The sequence below is a fragment of the Sardina pilchardus genome, chromosome 7 (genome assembly GCF_963854185.1).
Source record: "Sardina pilchardus chromosome 7, fSarPil1.1, whole genome shotgun sequence".
Classification (NCBI taxonomy): domain Eukaryota; kingdom Metazoa; phylum Chordata; class Actinopteri; order Clupeiformes; family Clupeidae; genus Sardina; species Sardina pilchardus.
This window is the reverse complement of record NC_085000.1, coordinates 11,358,091-11,375,676: the sequence shown is the minus strand read 5'-3', so window position 1 is coordinate 11,375,676 and position 17,586 is coordinate 11,358,091. Positions and strand designations below refer to the sequence as shown.

The 17,586-nt window shown below is 43.2% G+C and overlaps 1 protein-coding gene across 1 annotated transcript in view; it reads right to left on the bottom strand.

The window, feature by feature from the left end:
• The window catches only part of fam120c (family with sequence similarity 120 member C), a 35,075-nt gene that overhangs the window by 15,785 nt on the left and 1,704 nt on the right, over positions 1-17,586 (bottom strand). Inside the window, exons 2-12 of the mRNA XM_062540751.1 lie at positions 16,999-17,245; positions 16,589-16,671; positions 16,158-16,286; positions 15,737-15,839; positions 15,193-15,266; positions 14,585-14,871; positions 13,725-13,971; positions 10,187-10,358; positions 9,575-9,824; positions 5,112-5,226; positions 1,759-1,968 (exon numbers count right to left, since the gene is read on the bottom strand). Coding sequence (XP_062396735.1) covers positions 1,759-1,968; positions 5,112-5,226; positions 9,575-9,824; positions 10,187-10,358; positions 13,725-13,971; positions 14,585-14,871; positions 15,193-15,266; positions 15,737-15,839; positions 16,158-16,286; positions 16,589-16,671; positions 16,999-17,245 — 1,917 coding nt within the window. The remainder of the gene's footprint in view (positions 1-1,758; positions 1,969-5,111; positions 5,227-9,574; positions 9,825-10,186; positions 10,359-13,724; positions 13,972-14,584; positions 14,872-15,192; positions 15,267-15,736; positions 15,840-16,157; positions 16,287-16,588; positions 16,672-16,998; positions 17,246-17,586) is intronic.

The following is a 17,586-nucleotide window of genomic DNA, read 5'->3' as shown; positions in this document are numbered from 1 at the left end:
ATCAACAAAATCAGCATGGAGTTAAAACTGATTTAAAGTCCCACGCATTTAAAGGGGCAGCGACCACTCAAGGCATAGGCCTGTAGCCTACCAAAACTGAGTGATGAACGTGAAATGCGTTTTATAGGCTACAAAACACTGCATTAAGATGACAACTGTGTGTAACCACGCTTAGGCTACCTAGTTAATGGTGAAATAGCATCCACATTTACAGCATTCAATAACCTAAGGACAACTTGATCTTAAGTTAAATTGTTCTCAGAAAAGGAACAGCAGGTCTACAGAATATTCCAAATAGTCCTTTCATGGTGACAGGGGGAGTATGTGTAACATACCTGATTCCACTGTCAATGTTCAGTGACTATGTAACCTGTAATATTTGTAATTTTTTAATCCATGAAAATTAACCAAAATGTATCATTTCCTATTAAAGGGATAGTTCAGAATTTTGGACATAGGACCTCTTTCCAGGTTAGCCAGTGTGATATTTATCAGTGGAGACCATTATCTGCACATTTCATCCAGTCCTATAGTTTCAGAGTTCGCTGGTGCTATAGTGCCTGCCACTAAAAACAGTCTTACCCAGTCTATGGAGGAACAACCCCTTAAAATAGAATTGCATTAATAAAAAGATGCTAAAATCCAATTTTCATTGAATAAAACAAGACTAAAAGTCATTAGTTTTCGTCAACTAAAACTAGACGAAAATAAGACTAAAATGCTCATACTTTTAGTCGACTAAAACTTGACTAGACTAAAAGAGTATGAACGTGACTAAAACTGATAAAAACTAAAATGACAGCTTGACACAAAGACTAGACTAAAACTAAAACCAAAACAGGCCGCCAAAAACAACACTAGTGATAGCCAGGCTAGCTCTCCGTTTCACACAAAAATGCACTATGTTGCCAAAAGTATTGGGTCACCTGCCTTGACCCCCATATGAACTTCAGTCTCATCCTATTCTTAATCCATAGGGCTTAATATGACATTGCTCCATCCTTTGCAACTATAACAGCTTTAACTATTCTGGGAAGGCTTTCCACAAGGTTAAGGAATGTGTCTATAGGCATTTTTGACCATTCTTTCAAAGGCGCATTTGTGAAGTCACACACTGATGATGGACGAGTAGACTGGCTCTCAGTTTCCACTTTAATTCATTCTGTGTTCTATAGGGTTGAGGTCAGGATTCTGTCCAGGCCAGTCCAGTTTATCCACACCAAACTCTGTCATCCATGTCTCTATGGACCTTGCTTTGTGCACTGGTGCAGTCATGTTGGAACAGGAAGTGGCCATCCCCAAACTGCATGGGATTGTCCAAAATTCCTTTCACTGGAACTAACTGTACGTTCATACCGCCGCCGACTTGAGCTTCCAAAGATTCCGGAAGTCATTCATTTTCAATGGAAGCTGGCTTCTCTCAGCTGCCAGCAGCGGCCAATCCGTCTGCTTTGCGTTTTGGACGTCTTGAGCGACTTGAGAAAGTTGAAAGTGACTCAACTTTATGGTAATGAGAGTTTGGTGTGGATGAACTTGACTGGCCTGCACAGAGTCCTGACCTCCATCCAACCTTTGACCTTTGAGTTCAAATGGCAGTCAAGGCAGGTGACCCAATAGTTTTGGCAATATAGTGTATATGTAACAAATTCAAGCTTACAGACAGAAGGTTTTCTGTCTGGATCCATATTCAGCGTTTAGTGCATAAATTAGCTTCACCTTCTCTACTGTCTAGTGGTATCCAAGTGCATAAATACATACCTGTCCCTCGCACATGTCCAGCAGGGCAGCCCTGTCTCGTGTGGAGCGCGCTAGCTTGCTCTGGAACAGCTTCCCGTCGAAGAAGCCCCAGGGGCAGCAGTGTTCCCATGGCAACGGCTGCCCGCACACGTCGTTGACAAACAGAGCCGTGTCCACGCCGCTCATGAACAGCGAGGCCAGCTGCACCCCCCGGTTATCCACCTTCTCCACCTGACACACACATACAGAATCAGTACAAGCCCTACAGGTAATAGATTATCAATGAATGGATCAATGATGTACACTCTACACAGTTGGAACTGTAAAATCCTTGTAAACAACTTCAGTATCATTGGCGTTCAAATGAGCAGTGTTATTGCAAGCTCCAAAGACTCTTCACAGCTTATGACTCCAGGATCCATGTTTAAAGGAATAGTTCGGAATTTTGGACATAGGACCTCATTTCCAACTTAGTCGGGGTGATATAGGTCGGTGGAGACCATTTTAAGTGAATTTCTGCCCTTCCTTAAGTTGCAGCGTTCATCTGTTGCTAATCTGGTGCCGAGATAACGCAAGTCAACGGTAACATCCAGAGTGCCACTGAAAACAGTCTTAATCCACTCCACAGAACACCCGAAACAAATAAATTATTACGTCAGACTATCGATGCACATGTCTGTGTTGTTAGAAATAAAACGAACCTTGCATCGCATTGCAATAGCCTAATTTGTTCCCTGTATGGCAGTAGCGGATTGATATTGAGAAACTAGTCCCTCAAAATGTAATAAATCATTGAGTTGCAAGGTTAGCTTTATTTCTACAATTATTCTATCAACACGGACATGTACATCGATCTGTTTGGATCCTAGGGGGGAATTCTCCCATTCGCGCGTAAGCTTTTTTTTTTTTTTACGCGGTTCTGTTGCGCATCAATGTTTTAAGCGCATTCTGCCGTCCCAGCTTATATATACACCCACATAGCGCAAATTCCAAATCAAGGCGGCCTTATGAAAGAGGCGTGATTTATTTTAAAAAAAGAACCAGACTTATCTACCTCCTCCTTAATTTAAGTTGATGTGAAAACGTGGAACATGGACTTTCTCATTGACCTTCTGAATGCCATTTAAATCCAGAAAGAACACCAACCAGTCTTTGATTTTGAAAACATATGCAAGGTGAACTGAATAAAGAACTGTCTACAGTAAAATGGTGTCATCACATAGCTTAACAAAGAAATTACTTCACTTTTACAATTTCACTTTTGCTTTAACGTTTGTTTATAAAGAGTCAAGACGTGCTTGAGGTGTGTAGATTTAAATTCAAAAACTTACGGTTGACAAAAAGGTTTCGCTGGCAGCTGCCTCGCATAATATCAATTTGTCTATGCTAAAACATGTAGACTGACATCTGCAGCTTCGAACACAGTAGAGAGACTGACATAACGAGTTCAATCTCCATTACCAACTAATTAAAAGACGAGAGAATAAATGCTGCTCCACTATAGTGCAGACGTCTGTGCAAATGTATGGATGTCTTCAGTGAAGTTGGAAAGATACGGACAGATTCGAACGAAGTATGCTATGGGATTATGACTTCTCGTCAAGTTAAAACTGAAGATACATAATCGGTAAGATCCAATACTGAAAGTGGGTGATTATAACGGGATTTTCACTATTTAACAATGTAGACCAGGGGTAGGCAACCTATGGCACGGGTGCCACTGCTGGCACGCCGAGGCATAATCACTGGCACACGCCACCAGCATCAGCAAAAAAAAAAAAAAATCTCATACTGACAAAGTGACAAACTACGAACCCCAGATAAAAAAATGCTCAGCCAAGAAAAGCAAGGACAGGGATCACACTGACTGGTAGGCAAGACATACCTTTTAATTGAGACAAATAGCCTATGATTAATTTTAGCCTCAGCCCACACTGTTCAGTTAAATAGGCCTGCTGTTGCCTATACAATGTTGTGGCCGTTTCGTTTGTTATGCATGGCTATAATAATAATAATAATAATAATTAACATTTTATTTTATTAGCACATTTTCAATGTAAATCAAAATTCCAAATTTGTAGAAGTATATTCCCGTTGTTAATGTGTGTTTTTTAACCATCATTGTTGATAGTGGCACACTCATTGACTAGAAATGTTGAAGTTGGCACTGGAGGTCTCAAAGGTTGCCGACCCCTGATGTAGACTATGAAGCCAGTGAAGGTAATGGCGCGAAATATGCCATACGTGTGACACTGTAATGCGGAAAACATGAAGCTGTTTCAGCTTATAAGCATCACATTTGATACTGTAATGTCAATTTGTAAATTCCGTGTTGCCTACATGTATTTAGAACTAGGCCTTCTGCCGACATAAGCAATATGCTGTTTCACCTTGTAGTGGCGCTCGACCTTATTCCAGCCCTCCAGAGTGCGTAGCAGGTAAAAGTTGCTTAAGCCATGGCAGAATGCGCGCAAGAGTTGTATATATAAGAAACGCCCAGATTTTGGGGTTGCTCCACCCAAAACGCGCAACTCTCTCTACCACGCGTAAATGGCCGAATTAAAGGGATAGTTCGGGTTTTAAGACACGAAGTTAGATGGGTTCCCTGTCAGCAACGTTGTGCATCAGCACTGACTTACCCCCCGACAGCGTCCTGTGAGTCGAGATCCAGCCGGTTTTTGATCGTTTTTGATGCTGAAGAAAGTAGTCCGGCAAGTTTCTGGGGTCACGAAAGTAAAGTGTTTTTCTTCTCAAAACCATATGTGTTCAAAAGAGTGATATATTTGCACCACAAAAACGTTGGCCAGCTGTCAGTAGCGCGCAGTGATAGGAATCGAGAAAAATAGTGCAGTGATAACGAGGTTTGAATTTTTCCTGGACAACGTTTTTTGTCTAGTATCGTCCGGAAATGTCGCAGCTGCAGCTAGCAACGTTTTAACAACACTTTATTAACATTTCCGGAAAGGTACGGACTCGATTAAATTCATTCTGGACTCTCTATCAGACCACATAAAGACGTGGGGATACTTCGGTTTGGCTTTAGGGATCCTCTACTCACTACCACGTAAGTGTAGTGTTGTTTGGAACAGTAGAAGAGGTATAAAAATAGCGTTTTGTAGCGGTGAAAGGACATGCCCGCGTCACTTCCAGGCTAACGAGTTTTGGCTAAAAACGGTGAGCTCGAACTTTCTCAAAATACATCCGAATGACATGATTTTGGTGTCAACTCAACGTATGTACTCCCAATAGTCCGAAAAATTGATCCAAAGTGCATTTCACTCCGGATTATCCCTTTAACACCCATTATGAACAACAAAACAGTAACAGCACAAATTCCTTTGCCATTAGGCTCCAGCAGGTGCTGCTGGTCCTACCTTGAGCTCTTGGAGCTGGTCCGGTTCATACAGCTGGTTGGAGACGGCCTGAGCCAGGAAGGCATCCAACTCATGTCTCTGCAAGATCCTTCCACCAGGCCACTGCATCATATACCTGCAGCAAGGCAACAAACAAACTGGTCAGCACAAAAAGCCAAACTTACCAGTGACATCAATCATACTCTGAAAAAAATCATGGATATGAGTACATCTCAAATTCACTATGAGAGTCCACACCAAGACAAATCCACACACACACCAGGATGGCATCCCCAGAAGAACATCGTATGCCTATGCCATAGTGTTGCACGTGCACCGATACAAAAAAGCTTCAAATGCCTTCCGAAGCCTATGTGCCTTTTCTCATCACACACACAGAGCTTTCAACCTGCAACTGCCATGTGATATGTGCAGCCTGCCATTGATTTGCTAACTTGACTTGTGTCTCAAGTTTGTATTGCTAACCTCCCTAGGCTATGGAATTTAATTCATTTAGGCCTACTGTTGGGTTTAATGACATTTCAGAAATAGACGACACAACCTATTGACAAACTTTTACATCTGGAGAGCGCTCCTTCAAGCCAACTATCCCGTTAGCTCATGTCGTGTCACCTAAATCACAGAAATTCACATTGCAAGACATTTTTTCTATGATCCGAGATGAAAAGATTTTCTTGGACCAGTTCCATTTTGTGAACATTTATCTTATCTAATGACATGAAAACATAGGGAGGAATTCTCCTGTTCGCGCATAAGCTCTTTTTTTTTTAACATGCTGAAATTCCACACTTCTGTGTTACGCAGATTCTCCCATCTCCGCTTCTGTAACATCCACAGAGCGCAAGTTCGAAATCAAGGCGGCCTTACGAAAGAGGTTAGCCTAGAAATCTAGACGCCCCGAGTGGCGGAGTAACACTTGGGAGCACTTAGACTCGGCGCAGTAATATCCTCACTCCAAAGTAAAACTGAAAGTATCAACTCGTCTTGGTTAAGGGAATAACATAGTTTAATATGAAAAAACGGTGAAGTAGGGGTGGCACGGTTTTTGAAAAATGCTCCGAACCGTGCGGTTCGCATGTCACGGTTCGGAGTGTGTTTTCGTTGTACGGTCCTACGGTTCAGGCTTATGGCATGCGCAATTGATTCACATATGTGACGACGTGTTTCCCTTATGTGCGAGAGTAGGAGTATGGAGTTTTGAGTGCTGCGCGCAAGGTATTAGAAATGGCAAGTGCAAGAGATCATCCCTAGCGTGGTCAAACTGATGCACCTGATCCTGCTCGGGTGGAAGCATGTTCTTCCGCAACTGTAGACTATGCGTGCAACTTTACCAAATTAATCCAAATAGAACATTCACAATCGTGAACGCAATGACGCACAGAAGACGATTAGCTAAATTACTGTTAAAAACGGTTAGCATCAGACATTTGATAAAATCTCTTGCATTCAAGTTGACTGACAATCTCAATACCAATGTTTTCAACTCCAAGGCTTAAAAGGGCCGGTCCCAAGGAGAAAAAGTATAAGCTTACCTTGAAATTAAAACAAATGTGGGGAAACTGAACAGTCCAACCAGTAGAGTATGATGAGCTTAGCCTGCTACTTTGTTTACAATATTTTGAGGCTTCAGCCAGACAGCTGAATTTAAGAGGTGGAGTTATAATGAATAGTAGGCTATAATCTGCATAAAGTTTGCTGTTATGAATATCAGACATGTCAGTATATAGAATGAATAAATAATGACATAATGTGTGTGTTTCAAATAAAGACAAGCTTTACATCTTGTTAAAAAATCATTCACACTATATGAAAGGAGAGCGATAAAAAGGCGATGCAATGAAAAATATGGGTGCCCGACCTACATTTTGTGCTGGTGCACCATCCCTGCCAAATAAATGAAAAGATTGTTGAAATCATCAATGTCTTCCCTCTTGCTTTATCAAAATCTCAACTGAAGCTTAAAGTTTCCTCAGACAATAATGTGCTTTATGTGAAGTCAAATTGAGTTTGTGCATTATTACATGATAATTATTCTCTAAATACTCTAGCCTAATTGTGGATGATTAAGCTATGTGCTGAAATATGTTTCTGGAGTGTTAAAGAGTAAAAGAAAAAATAACAACAAGAACCGCACCCAACCGAAAACCGTGACCCTGAACCGTGATACGAACCGAACCGTAGATTTTGTGAACCGTGCCACCCCTACGGTGAGGTGTTCCTTTAATGCTGTGAGGGTCCTGTGTTACAATATTCTCTGAAATGTTCATACTCAAACAAAAGATGGCAATGCAGCCTATCTGTAGAGATGAGAGTGCACATCCAAAGAATGTTGTAACAGGTGTCAGACAGTATTTTGCATAATGTTTCTGTATTAATGTATTGCCACTACATGCATTTTGCATAATGTTTTTTTACAATAAGATCTGGGCGTAGTGCCTTGCATGTCTGTGCTAATTGCCACCCGTGGGTGCACCCAGCCTGTTTAAGGCAGGAGTCTGATTAATAGGCCTATATGGTCATGTGATATAGGCCTTACCTACCAGTTCCTATTTGCCTGATGAAGATCTGTTGAGATCGAAATGTTGCCTTGTGAATTGGAATCGAACCGAATCAATTAAGTAAACAATGGCAATATCCAGCCCTACTTGTTACTGTAACTCCAAAAACTGTGTCCGACGTTTAGTGTGGTGTCTGCTAGACAGTTATGGTAGCAAGCTAAACTTTCCACAATTGGCCACAAAGTACTGCTAGTGAAGTATATATTTTAAAAGGTTACTGGAAACAGACAAAAATACAAATCAGAAAAGCCTTTCATAGTAACCACAAAAATGGGGGTAACTTGTAAAGCAGTCAGCATACAACCACAATGCTACTACACACAGGAGGAGAACTGCCCAATCACAGACCTTGCAGTCTGTGCTGTCTTGCTGTGTAGTTACAGCTTTGTCTGGCTACAAGACTTGACTTCAAACCATAAATTAGGCATATGAGGAAGAGGCTAAAGGCAAGTTTCCAGTACAAGTTTAGTACCTAGACTAAATGAGAACTTGAGTGAAAGTCTCCATTAGTGCTGGGCGGTATGGGCAAAAATGTATATCACGGTATTTTTCAAAATTCTGACGGTTTCACGGTATTTCCTCCCCCATGCATAATCAGGTGTTCACAACATTTTCTACTGGTTGAGAGAGGAATTACTGCAGTAGATTGACTTGGTCTATTGGATTGGATGGTCTATTTTACTGTCATGAGTGAATATTGTACAATAATTCCACACTAGTAAGCCTAGTAATACAGGTTTGCATGGCCCCAATGATGCTTGCTGTTTACAAACAGGTACTCATGATTCTAATGGGCAATTGCAGTCAACAGAACTTGTATTATGCAAATTTCACAAACATACTTTAAACCTACACAAAAAGTAGTGCAACTTGCAATTAATTACACTTTTGCTTCAAGTTCAAGCCCAGGTAGCCTACATTAATTTTCAAGTAAATATAAAAAGGAAATATAAAACAAGTGTGACTTAGAGGAAGCATATTAGCTGAGTAATCTCTTCACTGTCAAATAGGCCCATCAGAATCATGCCATATTGTTATTGTGTGGTCACCGTTAGGTAAATAACATCAACAGAATTCACGTGGATGTCTGGTTATCCTACCAAGCTAGGCAAAACGTTAGCAAAAAAGTTTGTTTCAGTGCACTGATGACAGTCAAGATCATGACTAACTAGCCAGGTATTGTTCAGTTCATGTCTGTAACATTTACATGGATAATTTCAGCGAATATTATTAAGGTAAGATGAATGATAAGATCATTAAGCTCCATGTGTTCGGTGGGTTCACCTACTAGCCAGCTAGCTAGTTACAGCTGTTGAATAATCTTTTTTAGCCTACTGGAAAATCCCTTCCAATGTAGGCTATTAAGTCCTAACGCTTTTCTTTAACTAGGGACACAATTTAAGGTATTTTGTTTAACACCCGTAAATAAATCCCTTATCAAAGGAAAAAATGAAGCCTTAAGCAGGGAAAAACGTGAGGTTTCTTGTGCCACAGCCTCCACTGTTTACTTTTACCAAGCGTGTTTAGAGGCGCAACATTGAAAGGGGTCCCTTCTGAAACAATGTCGCGCGACGCAGCATTCCACCCACAGTGCAATCAAATACACCGGTATGGCGGTATATTAAAAATTCATATCATAACAAAAATATACACCGGTATTCGGTGTGAACCGGTATACCGCCCAGCACTAGTCTCCATCACATCACACACTCCTCCTCAGTCTTAGTCTAGGAGAGAGTTGGCAAGTCGCGTCAGGCGACAGCATAGGGCTTGGAGAGGGGTACATTACATGCAAAGCAGAAGCTCTTGCATGGCTACTGCTGCACAAGAGTACCTGAAATAAAAAAAGCTTTGTCTAGGACTTTTTGGGTGGGGGTACTGGAGGGCAAAGAGAGATAAGCTCACCTGAGCACACAGCACATGAGCAGCAGGTGCGAGGGCACGAGGGCAGGGTTGAGCAGGGCGGGGCAGTCCGAGCGCATGCAGGCCAGGAAGGCGCGCGTGCGTCGGCTCCGGTCTTCCGAGGCCCGGCCCAGCCACAGGCGCCGCAGGTTGGGGCAGGTCCACTCCCGGAAGCACAGCGCCGGGACCAGCTCCGGGGTCAAGGCCGACTTGGCTTTGCTGGCGCACCACTCCTTCACGATCACCGGGGGCACTGTGAAACCAGGGGAGAGGAAGGAGGAAGGGAGAGATTAACCGTTAACAACGTAAGATTATAAATCAACAGACAATTGATCGTTGAGTCACATTTATTCTAGACCCTCCTCTGTGATGTCCAGGTCACGGCAGCCCTACAAAACCCTATAAAAACCATTACTGCCCCAAGTCCGTTTTATTTCAGCTAAAAATTTACTATTATCAATAACTGACAATACATGAATACTGAAATGAACCAACAATCGATCAGCCAACCAATCATTTACCACACAACCACATCTCCATTCTCTCCCAAAGCATTGCTCCAATCCATATCCCCCCACCCCCCGTTTCCCCTGCCCTGCCCTGCCCTGCCCTCACCTTCCACTGGGGCGCGTTTGCGCATGGCCAGCCTCTCGGCCCGCCGCTGGGTCTCAGCCAGGCTAAACAGAACCCCATAGGCGTACTGCCGCGCCGAACGGAACAGCAGCGAGGCGGGGGGAAGGTCGGGGTTGCACTCATCCTCAATGCACACCGGCATCTTCATCTCCCCCTGATAGAGAGAGAAGGAAGAGAGAGGGAGGGAGAAGTATTAGAGAAGTAAGGGAAAGACAGGAGGAAAAAAGGGGGGGGAGGGATACAAACCAGAGGAGATTACAAAGGGTTGGAATGACGAGTTTAATGGGGGGAAAAACTGAAACGCTTTGAATTTTCTTTTTTTTAATCATGTCACTTGCAGTGTTAATGTTGGAAAATGTTGGAGCTTTTAACATTCATTATTTATTCAATTAAAAATGCAATGAATATACAAAACTACAACTTGTTTGTTGTGTAGTGTGAGTCTTGAAGCAATGAAATCAAATTCACGGTGTGGCAACAATTAAACATTTTACCAGGCAGGGGCAATATTTGATGGCATTCTCAGTCACAGCGAGTTTCCGTTTTGAAAATCTGTAGTAGAATTTGAAGAAAATGGTGCATCCCAAGGCTCAAACCTGCAAAACTGATCTGGCAACTGGAATCAGAGAAAGTTGGAGCCAGATTGATGAAGAGTACTGATTGTCACTCATTAAGTCCATGCCTCAGAGACTGTAAGCTGTTATAAAAGCCAGAGGTGGTGCAACAAAGTACTAGTGGTGCGTTGAAGTGTTCTTTTGTCAATTTGTTTTTCATGATTCCATATTTTTTTCCTTGGAATTGAGTGATTCCATATTTTTTTCCCCTCTGGCTGGTCTAAAATGAGCAACTGTTACTGATTAATTATTTTTTTTCTTGATTTCCTTTAATGTTTCCTAAAGCCAGAAAGTTGCCATTTCAAATGAACTTAGTTTTGTGTCATGTCTGTGATCTGTCTTTTTTCTAAAAAATTAAACAACTGGATCCTCCAAGACTCCTCCAACATCCTCCAAGACTGGTGATTCCATATTTTTTGCCAGGGGTTGTAAAAGCGTGTTTGATTATTTTCGGAATAGACGCATATTTTCCCCTTGGTATCTGCAATAGCATGGTCTCTACTGACATTAATTGACGTTGTAATAAGACCTTGTAAATTATATAGATCTATGGCTGTGGCTCTGTAGCGCATAATCAACTTCAGTGACATCTTCACTGAAACTGCGAGGTCAAACGAAAATGCGTAGTTTAGAGCATGGAATCGTAGCAGCGTACTAGGAGGTCAAAATGCGTGCCCGCTACGCAAAATGCGTACATGTTGGCAGGTCTGCTATGGTTGAGTATGCACTCTGACCCAAAAGAGCACTATGGAGTGGTGTTACTATGGTTGAGTATGCACTCTGACCCCAGACAGCACTGTGGAGTGGTGTTACTATGGTTGAGTATGCACTCTGACCCCAGACAGCACTGTGGAGTGGTGTTACTATGGTTGAGTATGCACTCTGACCCCAGACAGCACTGTGGAGTGGTGTTACTATGGTTGAGTATGCACTCTGACCCCAGACAGCACTGTGGAGTGGTGTTACTATGGTTGAGTATGCACTCTGACCCCAGACAGCACTGTGGAGTGGTGTTACTATGGTTGAGTATGCACTCTGACCCCAGACAGCACTGTGGAGTGGTGTTACTATGGTTGAGTATGCACTCTGACCCCAGACAGCACTGTGGAGTGGTGTTACTATGGTTGAGTACACACTCTGACAGCCATACCAATGAGGTTTGGGTGGCTGCACTCTCTCTTCAATTCAATTCAAGGTTATTTACAGTCATGGTTGAAAGTGTTGGCACCCATGTTAAAGTTGACTAAAAAGAGGAATATAAAATCATCTTTTGGAAATTGATCTTAATGCCTTAAGTAATAAAAGGACACCAATTTTCTTTGTCAGTGAATAATGTATTGTAAATAAATAAATAAAATGTTTTCTTTAAAATACTGGGGTCTTAAGTATTGCCACCCCTATGTAACCCAGATGGGAATTTAACACAAACGGTTAACATAGGGGCAGGCAGATCTTTATCTTTAAAGATATTAAAGATGTTTTAAAGATATCTTATTTCATGGATCCAGGATACTATGCATCCTCATCAATGCATCCTTTAGAACTAAAATTGCCCCACATGCCTCACATCATCACACACCCTTCACCATATCTTGAGATTGGCATGGTTGGCATGGTATTTTGTTCAGTTAGCCTATTAGCCTGTTTGATGCTCATTGAGCTCAAGCCAGGCAAATCAAAGCAGCTAATAGTGTCAGTGTTGAGCTACACAGACAAAGGAGATGCAGAGCTTCCAAGGGTGTGACATACCCAGACATTAGTGAAAAAGGAGGGCACTAGAAGGCCCAGGATGTTCTTGAGGTGCAAATGGTGTTTGACTTAAAAGGACTTGATTCGCTTCCCCCACAGAAAACAAAAATGAATTGCTAGGTCTCAGGAGGGTTTAGCTTCAACAGATAGCACAAGCACTTGACTTGCTAGTTGCAACCAAATTCTAATTCAGGAAAGCAAAAAAAGAGAACGCTGGGGAAAAGGAATGAACGAAACAGAGGGCTGCAATAAGACATTGGAATGTCCTGCAATGTCAAGGTTTTGACCCACTGCCAGGTAAAGTTAATAAAGGTTATGAATCACCCGACGCTTGCCAACAAGTAGGCCATTTTCTGCCATGTGGCCCTGAGTCACATCCCAATGCAGAAGGCACTCTCAGCCTCTAGCACTCCAAACTGTATGTGCATAGAGGCGATATTAAATCACTGTCTGTTGGTCCATAGTAGGCGTCTCTGGCTGAAGTTCACTGCTGGTTACCCTGGTAACGCTACAAATCAAGTAGGCAGGACTCCAGGGGTGCAACATGTCCTCCTGAACTGTCCTCACTCCCATTGGTAGATGCTTTCCCTTGGGGTTTTCTACATTGTATCACTTGCCATTCAGATAAAGCACAGTTCTTTCTTTTGTTTCCAGCAACACCCACTTGACAACTGTCAGTGTACACCAGCCTCTTGTCACTATCAATCACAGACTCTCATTGAAAATGAATGGCATCTCCAAAGTGTATGGTTGGTGGGCTCTCAAAACTTTGTCAACGTGCATCAAAAATGAAGGGCAGCTCCACACCCATCCCACTCCGTCCCTCCCCAACCCAACCAAACACTGCCAATGATCCAAAGGCTGTCTACGCTGTAAATCGCCAACCTTCATGCAAAATGAGCAGCAGCTGGACATTCAACTGTACTCAGTGTGTGTGTGTGTGTGTGTGTGTGTGTGTGGTCTGTGTGCGTGTGTGTGCATGTGTGTATAGTCAGACTATCAGACAATGTGTTTGAACAGTTATTCTAGTCTACTCCAGTAGTACTTGCTGCTGCACTAACAATATCCTAGCGTGTACCTAATTGTACCCTGAATTAGTTTTTTTGGATAAAGGCGTCAGCTAAATGTAAATTTGTGTGTGTGGCGGCGGCGGTTACCTTGGTGAGGATGTGGTAGATCTGTGGGTACATGAGGCCCCTCCGGTGTCTGTGCTCCGCCACCCTCAGCACCTCCGCGCTGACCTGTGGCAAGGGTGGCGTGGTGATGTCCATGTGACTGCGCGTCGCCATGGAGAGCAGCGAGGGGATCGAAGGCCCGCTCCCGTTGCCGTGTGGACCATCGCCTGAAGCTCCACCCCCACGGCCAGAGGAGTCCTCCCACCTGGAGCCTTTGTCCGCTAAATGGCTGGAGGAAGGAGACAAGAGGGACACACCTGTGAATTCAGGAATGGACCAGCCTGGCAAGTTCAAAACCTATAGATATGGTCATCTGGCATGTTCCTGGGTCATCTACCTTTGCTCTGATCCTACCTGTTTAAAGGAGTAATTCTCCTTTTCTCATGCCTTTACTTGGACATGACTGAGATGAAACAAGAAATGAGTGGGACAGGACTGGATGCAGGACTGCGAAAACAACCCAAGCATCACACACATCTATGGCCACTGCAGGGGTATGGGCCCACGAATCTCATGGCTACTTTAAGGGCACAGGCTCACCAATCTCATGGCCACCTGGAGCAGAACTGTCATGCTGCTACTGCTTTGCAGCTCCTTACCAGCCACAGCTCCTGATTGGATAAATCTGGTGTGCTCAGCTAATCAAGGGCCACTGATGAGCTCAGGCAGGCATGGAGAGCAAGGAAAGATGGAAATCATGCAGTGCATGTGTGTGTGTGTGTGTGTGTGTGTGTGTTTGTGTTGGAGGGGTGGTGGTGTTGGATTAAGAACCACAGCGATAGATCATCCATCACTAGAGTGCTGAAATCTCAAAGTACTGACAGTCCTGGCAAATGACTCACTTTGTGCTGGTGTCATTTTGCTCCTCCCCATCTGAGGAGGACGAAGGAGAGGGGGAGGTGCCCGAGGGAGCAGCTGTGTGGTGATTCGGCAGTCTGCTGCCACCTTGAGTGGAATCATAAGGAGCCGACCAATCAGAAAAGCCCATTTTCCCAACTAACGAATCGTTACAGTCATGTAAAGGAGGAGGCGGGTTCGGGAATAGCAGGGCAGGTCCGGGACCAGAACCAGGTCCATAGGGCGCCCCGGGATAAGGCACCTTTACACCCGACATCTGAGGTGGGCCAAACTAGGACAGAAATAAACACAGGCTGAAGTAAGAACATCTGCAGTTACCATAATAATGATACTATTCCAAAAGGCCAGACTGTACCTTAACATCAAAAGCAACTTAAATAAATAAATAAATAAATAAGTATAACTTAAGATAATGACTACTAAACTAGATACGGAACAACATAAATTACGTTAAAATACATCTCCAAGTTAAACCACTAAAATATATAACAAATAATATCAAACATTGAATAGGAATTGAAAACAGTGAAAACATATGTAAATTAAGGAGGCTTTGGGACGAGTAGAGCAGCACACTCTAGAAGAGACTCACCGGGGCTTTTCCAGGCGGCATGTTCCCCATGGGGCCTGGAGGTCCACCAAACTGACCAGGTCCGAAGCCTGGGACTGGGGCCGTCACACGGCCAGCAGGGACGAGCCATCAGCCGGGAACAGATGGCAGTGAGTGGGAGGGTGGGTTGGGAGCAGAGGGAGAAAGGGAGAGAGGGGGAGAAAGAAAACGAGAGGAAGAGAGTGAAAGAGAAATGGACAGAGAGAGAGAGTGAGAGAGGACAGAGAAAGACATGGAGAAGCAGAGACCCTGACCGTTAGAATCAGAACATGCAAACTCCATGAAAGTTTCATAATATAGTTCCTGGAAAGCGTCTGTTTACCAGTTTATTTGTGGCACAACTTAAGACAGCTAAGAAGGGTGGGTCAAACTTTGACTTACTGTGAGAGCATATACTTTATCTACCAGAAACTAACTGAAAATCTAGCTTTAACGATCAATCTTCTTGCAGACACAGTACTAGCTAATTAAAAAGTAGTAAAAAAAATGGCATATAGCAAAATAGCAAAGAGTACCAAATACTCACAGGGATAAGGAGAGGGTCCCATAGAAGGAGGTCTGGGTTTACTGGCCATTGAAAAGTACTCCACTGCCTTCTTAAAGCGCTCTATCTTATCCTCCATTCGAGACTAGAGAGAAGGAAACCGGGGGTACTGCTATCAGTCACAGTCCACTTTCATATAATGCACATTTGTGTTCAGATTTCCATAGTGTATGCTTTTTGTGTCTTTAGTGGTAAAATGTCTTTGTCCACACTAGCAAGTGCGAGAGCACCACAACAGCGAGTCAGATTCTTTGCACATTGAAACTTACTTGGCATTAACCTCGTTTCTGATAGTAATTCATTTGGACTGTCAAGTATGTGGGTGTCATGTTCTGTGAGCCACAATCACTCAGTATACTCTAATGAAAGTGTTGTGAAGCTTGGCAGGCAGGAAAGGGGGTACCTGGGACTGTTTGAACACATCCCTGGCCACTGCATCCAGATTCCCAAGGTCTTTGATGGACGCTACATACTCAGACACAGCCTTAATCACGACTTCGCAAGGCGGGAGCACCAACTGGTGGGCCCTCACCTGAGGAAGTACGGAAAATGAGAAGAAGGAAAACTTGGTTAGAAAGAAACGAGAGAGAGAGAGAGAGAGAGAGAGAGAGAGAAACAACAAATAAAGACTACCAAATAAATAAATGTAAAATCATGTATTTTTGTTTAGTCCTATAACCACCAGAACATGGCAGTGAACTGTAAGTCAACCAGTCAGACCAATCACAGAACTCAACACCATGTATCTGGAGCAACATTACGTGGGATGGCAAGTAAAACAAAGCCACAACAAATGAGACCTTGACAGGGTGTGTGAGGGAAACAGGAATGCACCTTGAGAGAGGCAAGAGGGTGTTCTGGGCCCAAAAGACTCCAATGAAAGGCAGCCAAGTCCTCATCTGGCAAAATGTGGTTACCTGAGACAAAACAACGCAACCACATTAAAAACCACATTAACTCAAACATTGAGCAACCCGCACAACCAACAACTTAATATGCCTACTCATTAACCACCTGTGCATTAACACTCCTACACTCCAGCTAGAATGTTTTTTCACAGCAATCTGGCCTAAATGTTTTGATGTTTTGCTTGCATAGAGGTTCACTTATGTCTTTGGGTTTAAAAAAAAAAGTCACTAACTATTGTAAAGACATACCTAATACATGTAATATCATGTACATTACATGCAGTGTATATATGCAAAGAAAATGCTTACATACTGTATGAATATAAACATGCATACCAAGCAGAGCAGCAAACATTGGCAGGTGCTGGGTCTTGAGGCCAAGCTGGCGGGCGGCCTCAGAGAGCAGGTACTGGTGAGTGGTCAGGTTTTTGCCATTCCAGGAGAGCTTGAGAGCGTGTGAGCTGAAGTAGGCTGGGACATTGCATAGAGCAAACTCTGAGTCCTGCGCGATCAGGCCGTGAAAACCATAGTCCCTGTACAGGGACAGCACCTCCTGATGGTGGTCCTCCAAAGTCTGAACCACCTAGAGACAAGGGGAGAGAGAGTGTGAATCTAAAGTGATAAGAAACATGATGTGCAAGTGCAGTAGGAGGCACATGCAGAGTGAAAACTATCAAAAAAACATCAGTTCTGGCTTCTGTATTCAAAGTGGCCGAACCAATCTGCAAGCAGAAGCAGTATGATCTGTCTATGAATAAATTAAATATATTGCATACATACAATGTGGGCTATTGGAGAGGATGGGGCCGGGGGTTCAAAGTAAACAGAATGCTAATAATCCAAACAGCTGCGGCAGATGCATCTTTTGTCAATCTTAAAGGACATAACTGTTGGGGCACTTGCTGACAAAGATGAGAAACCAGT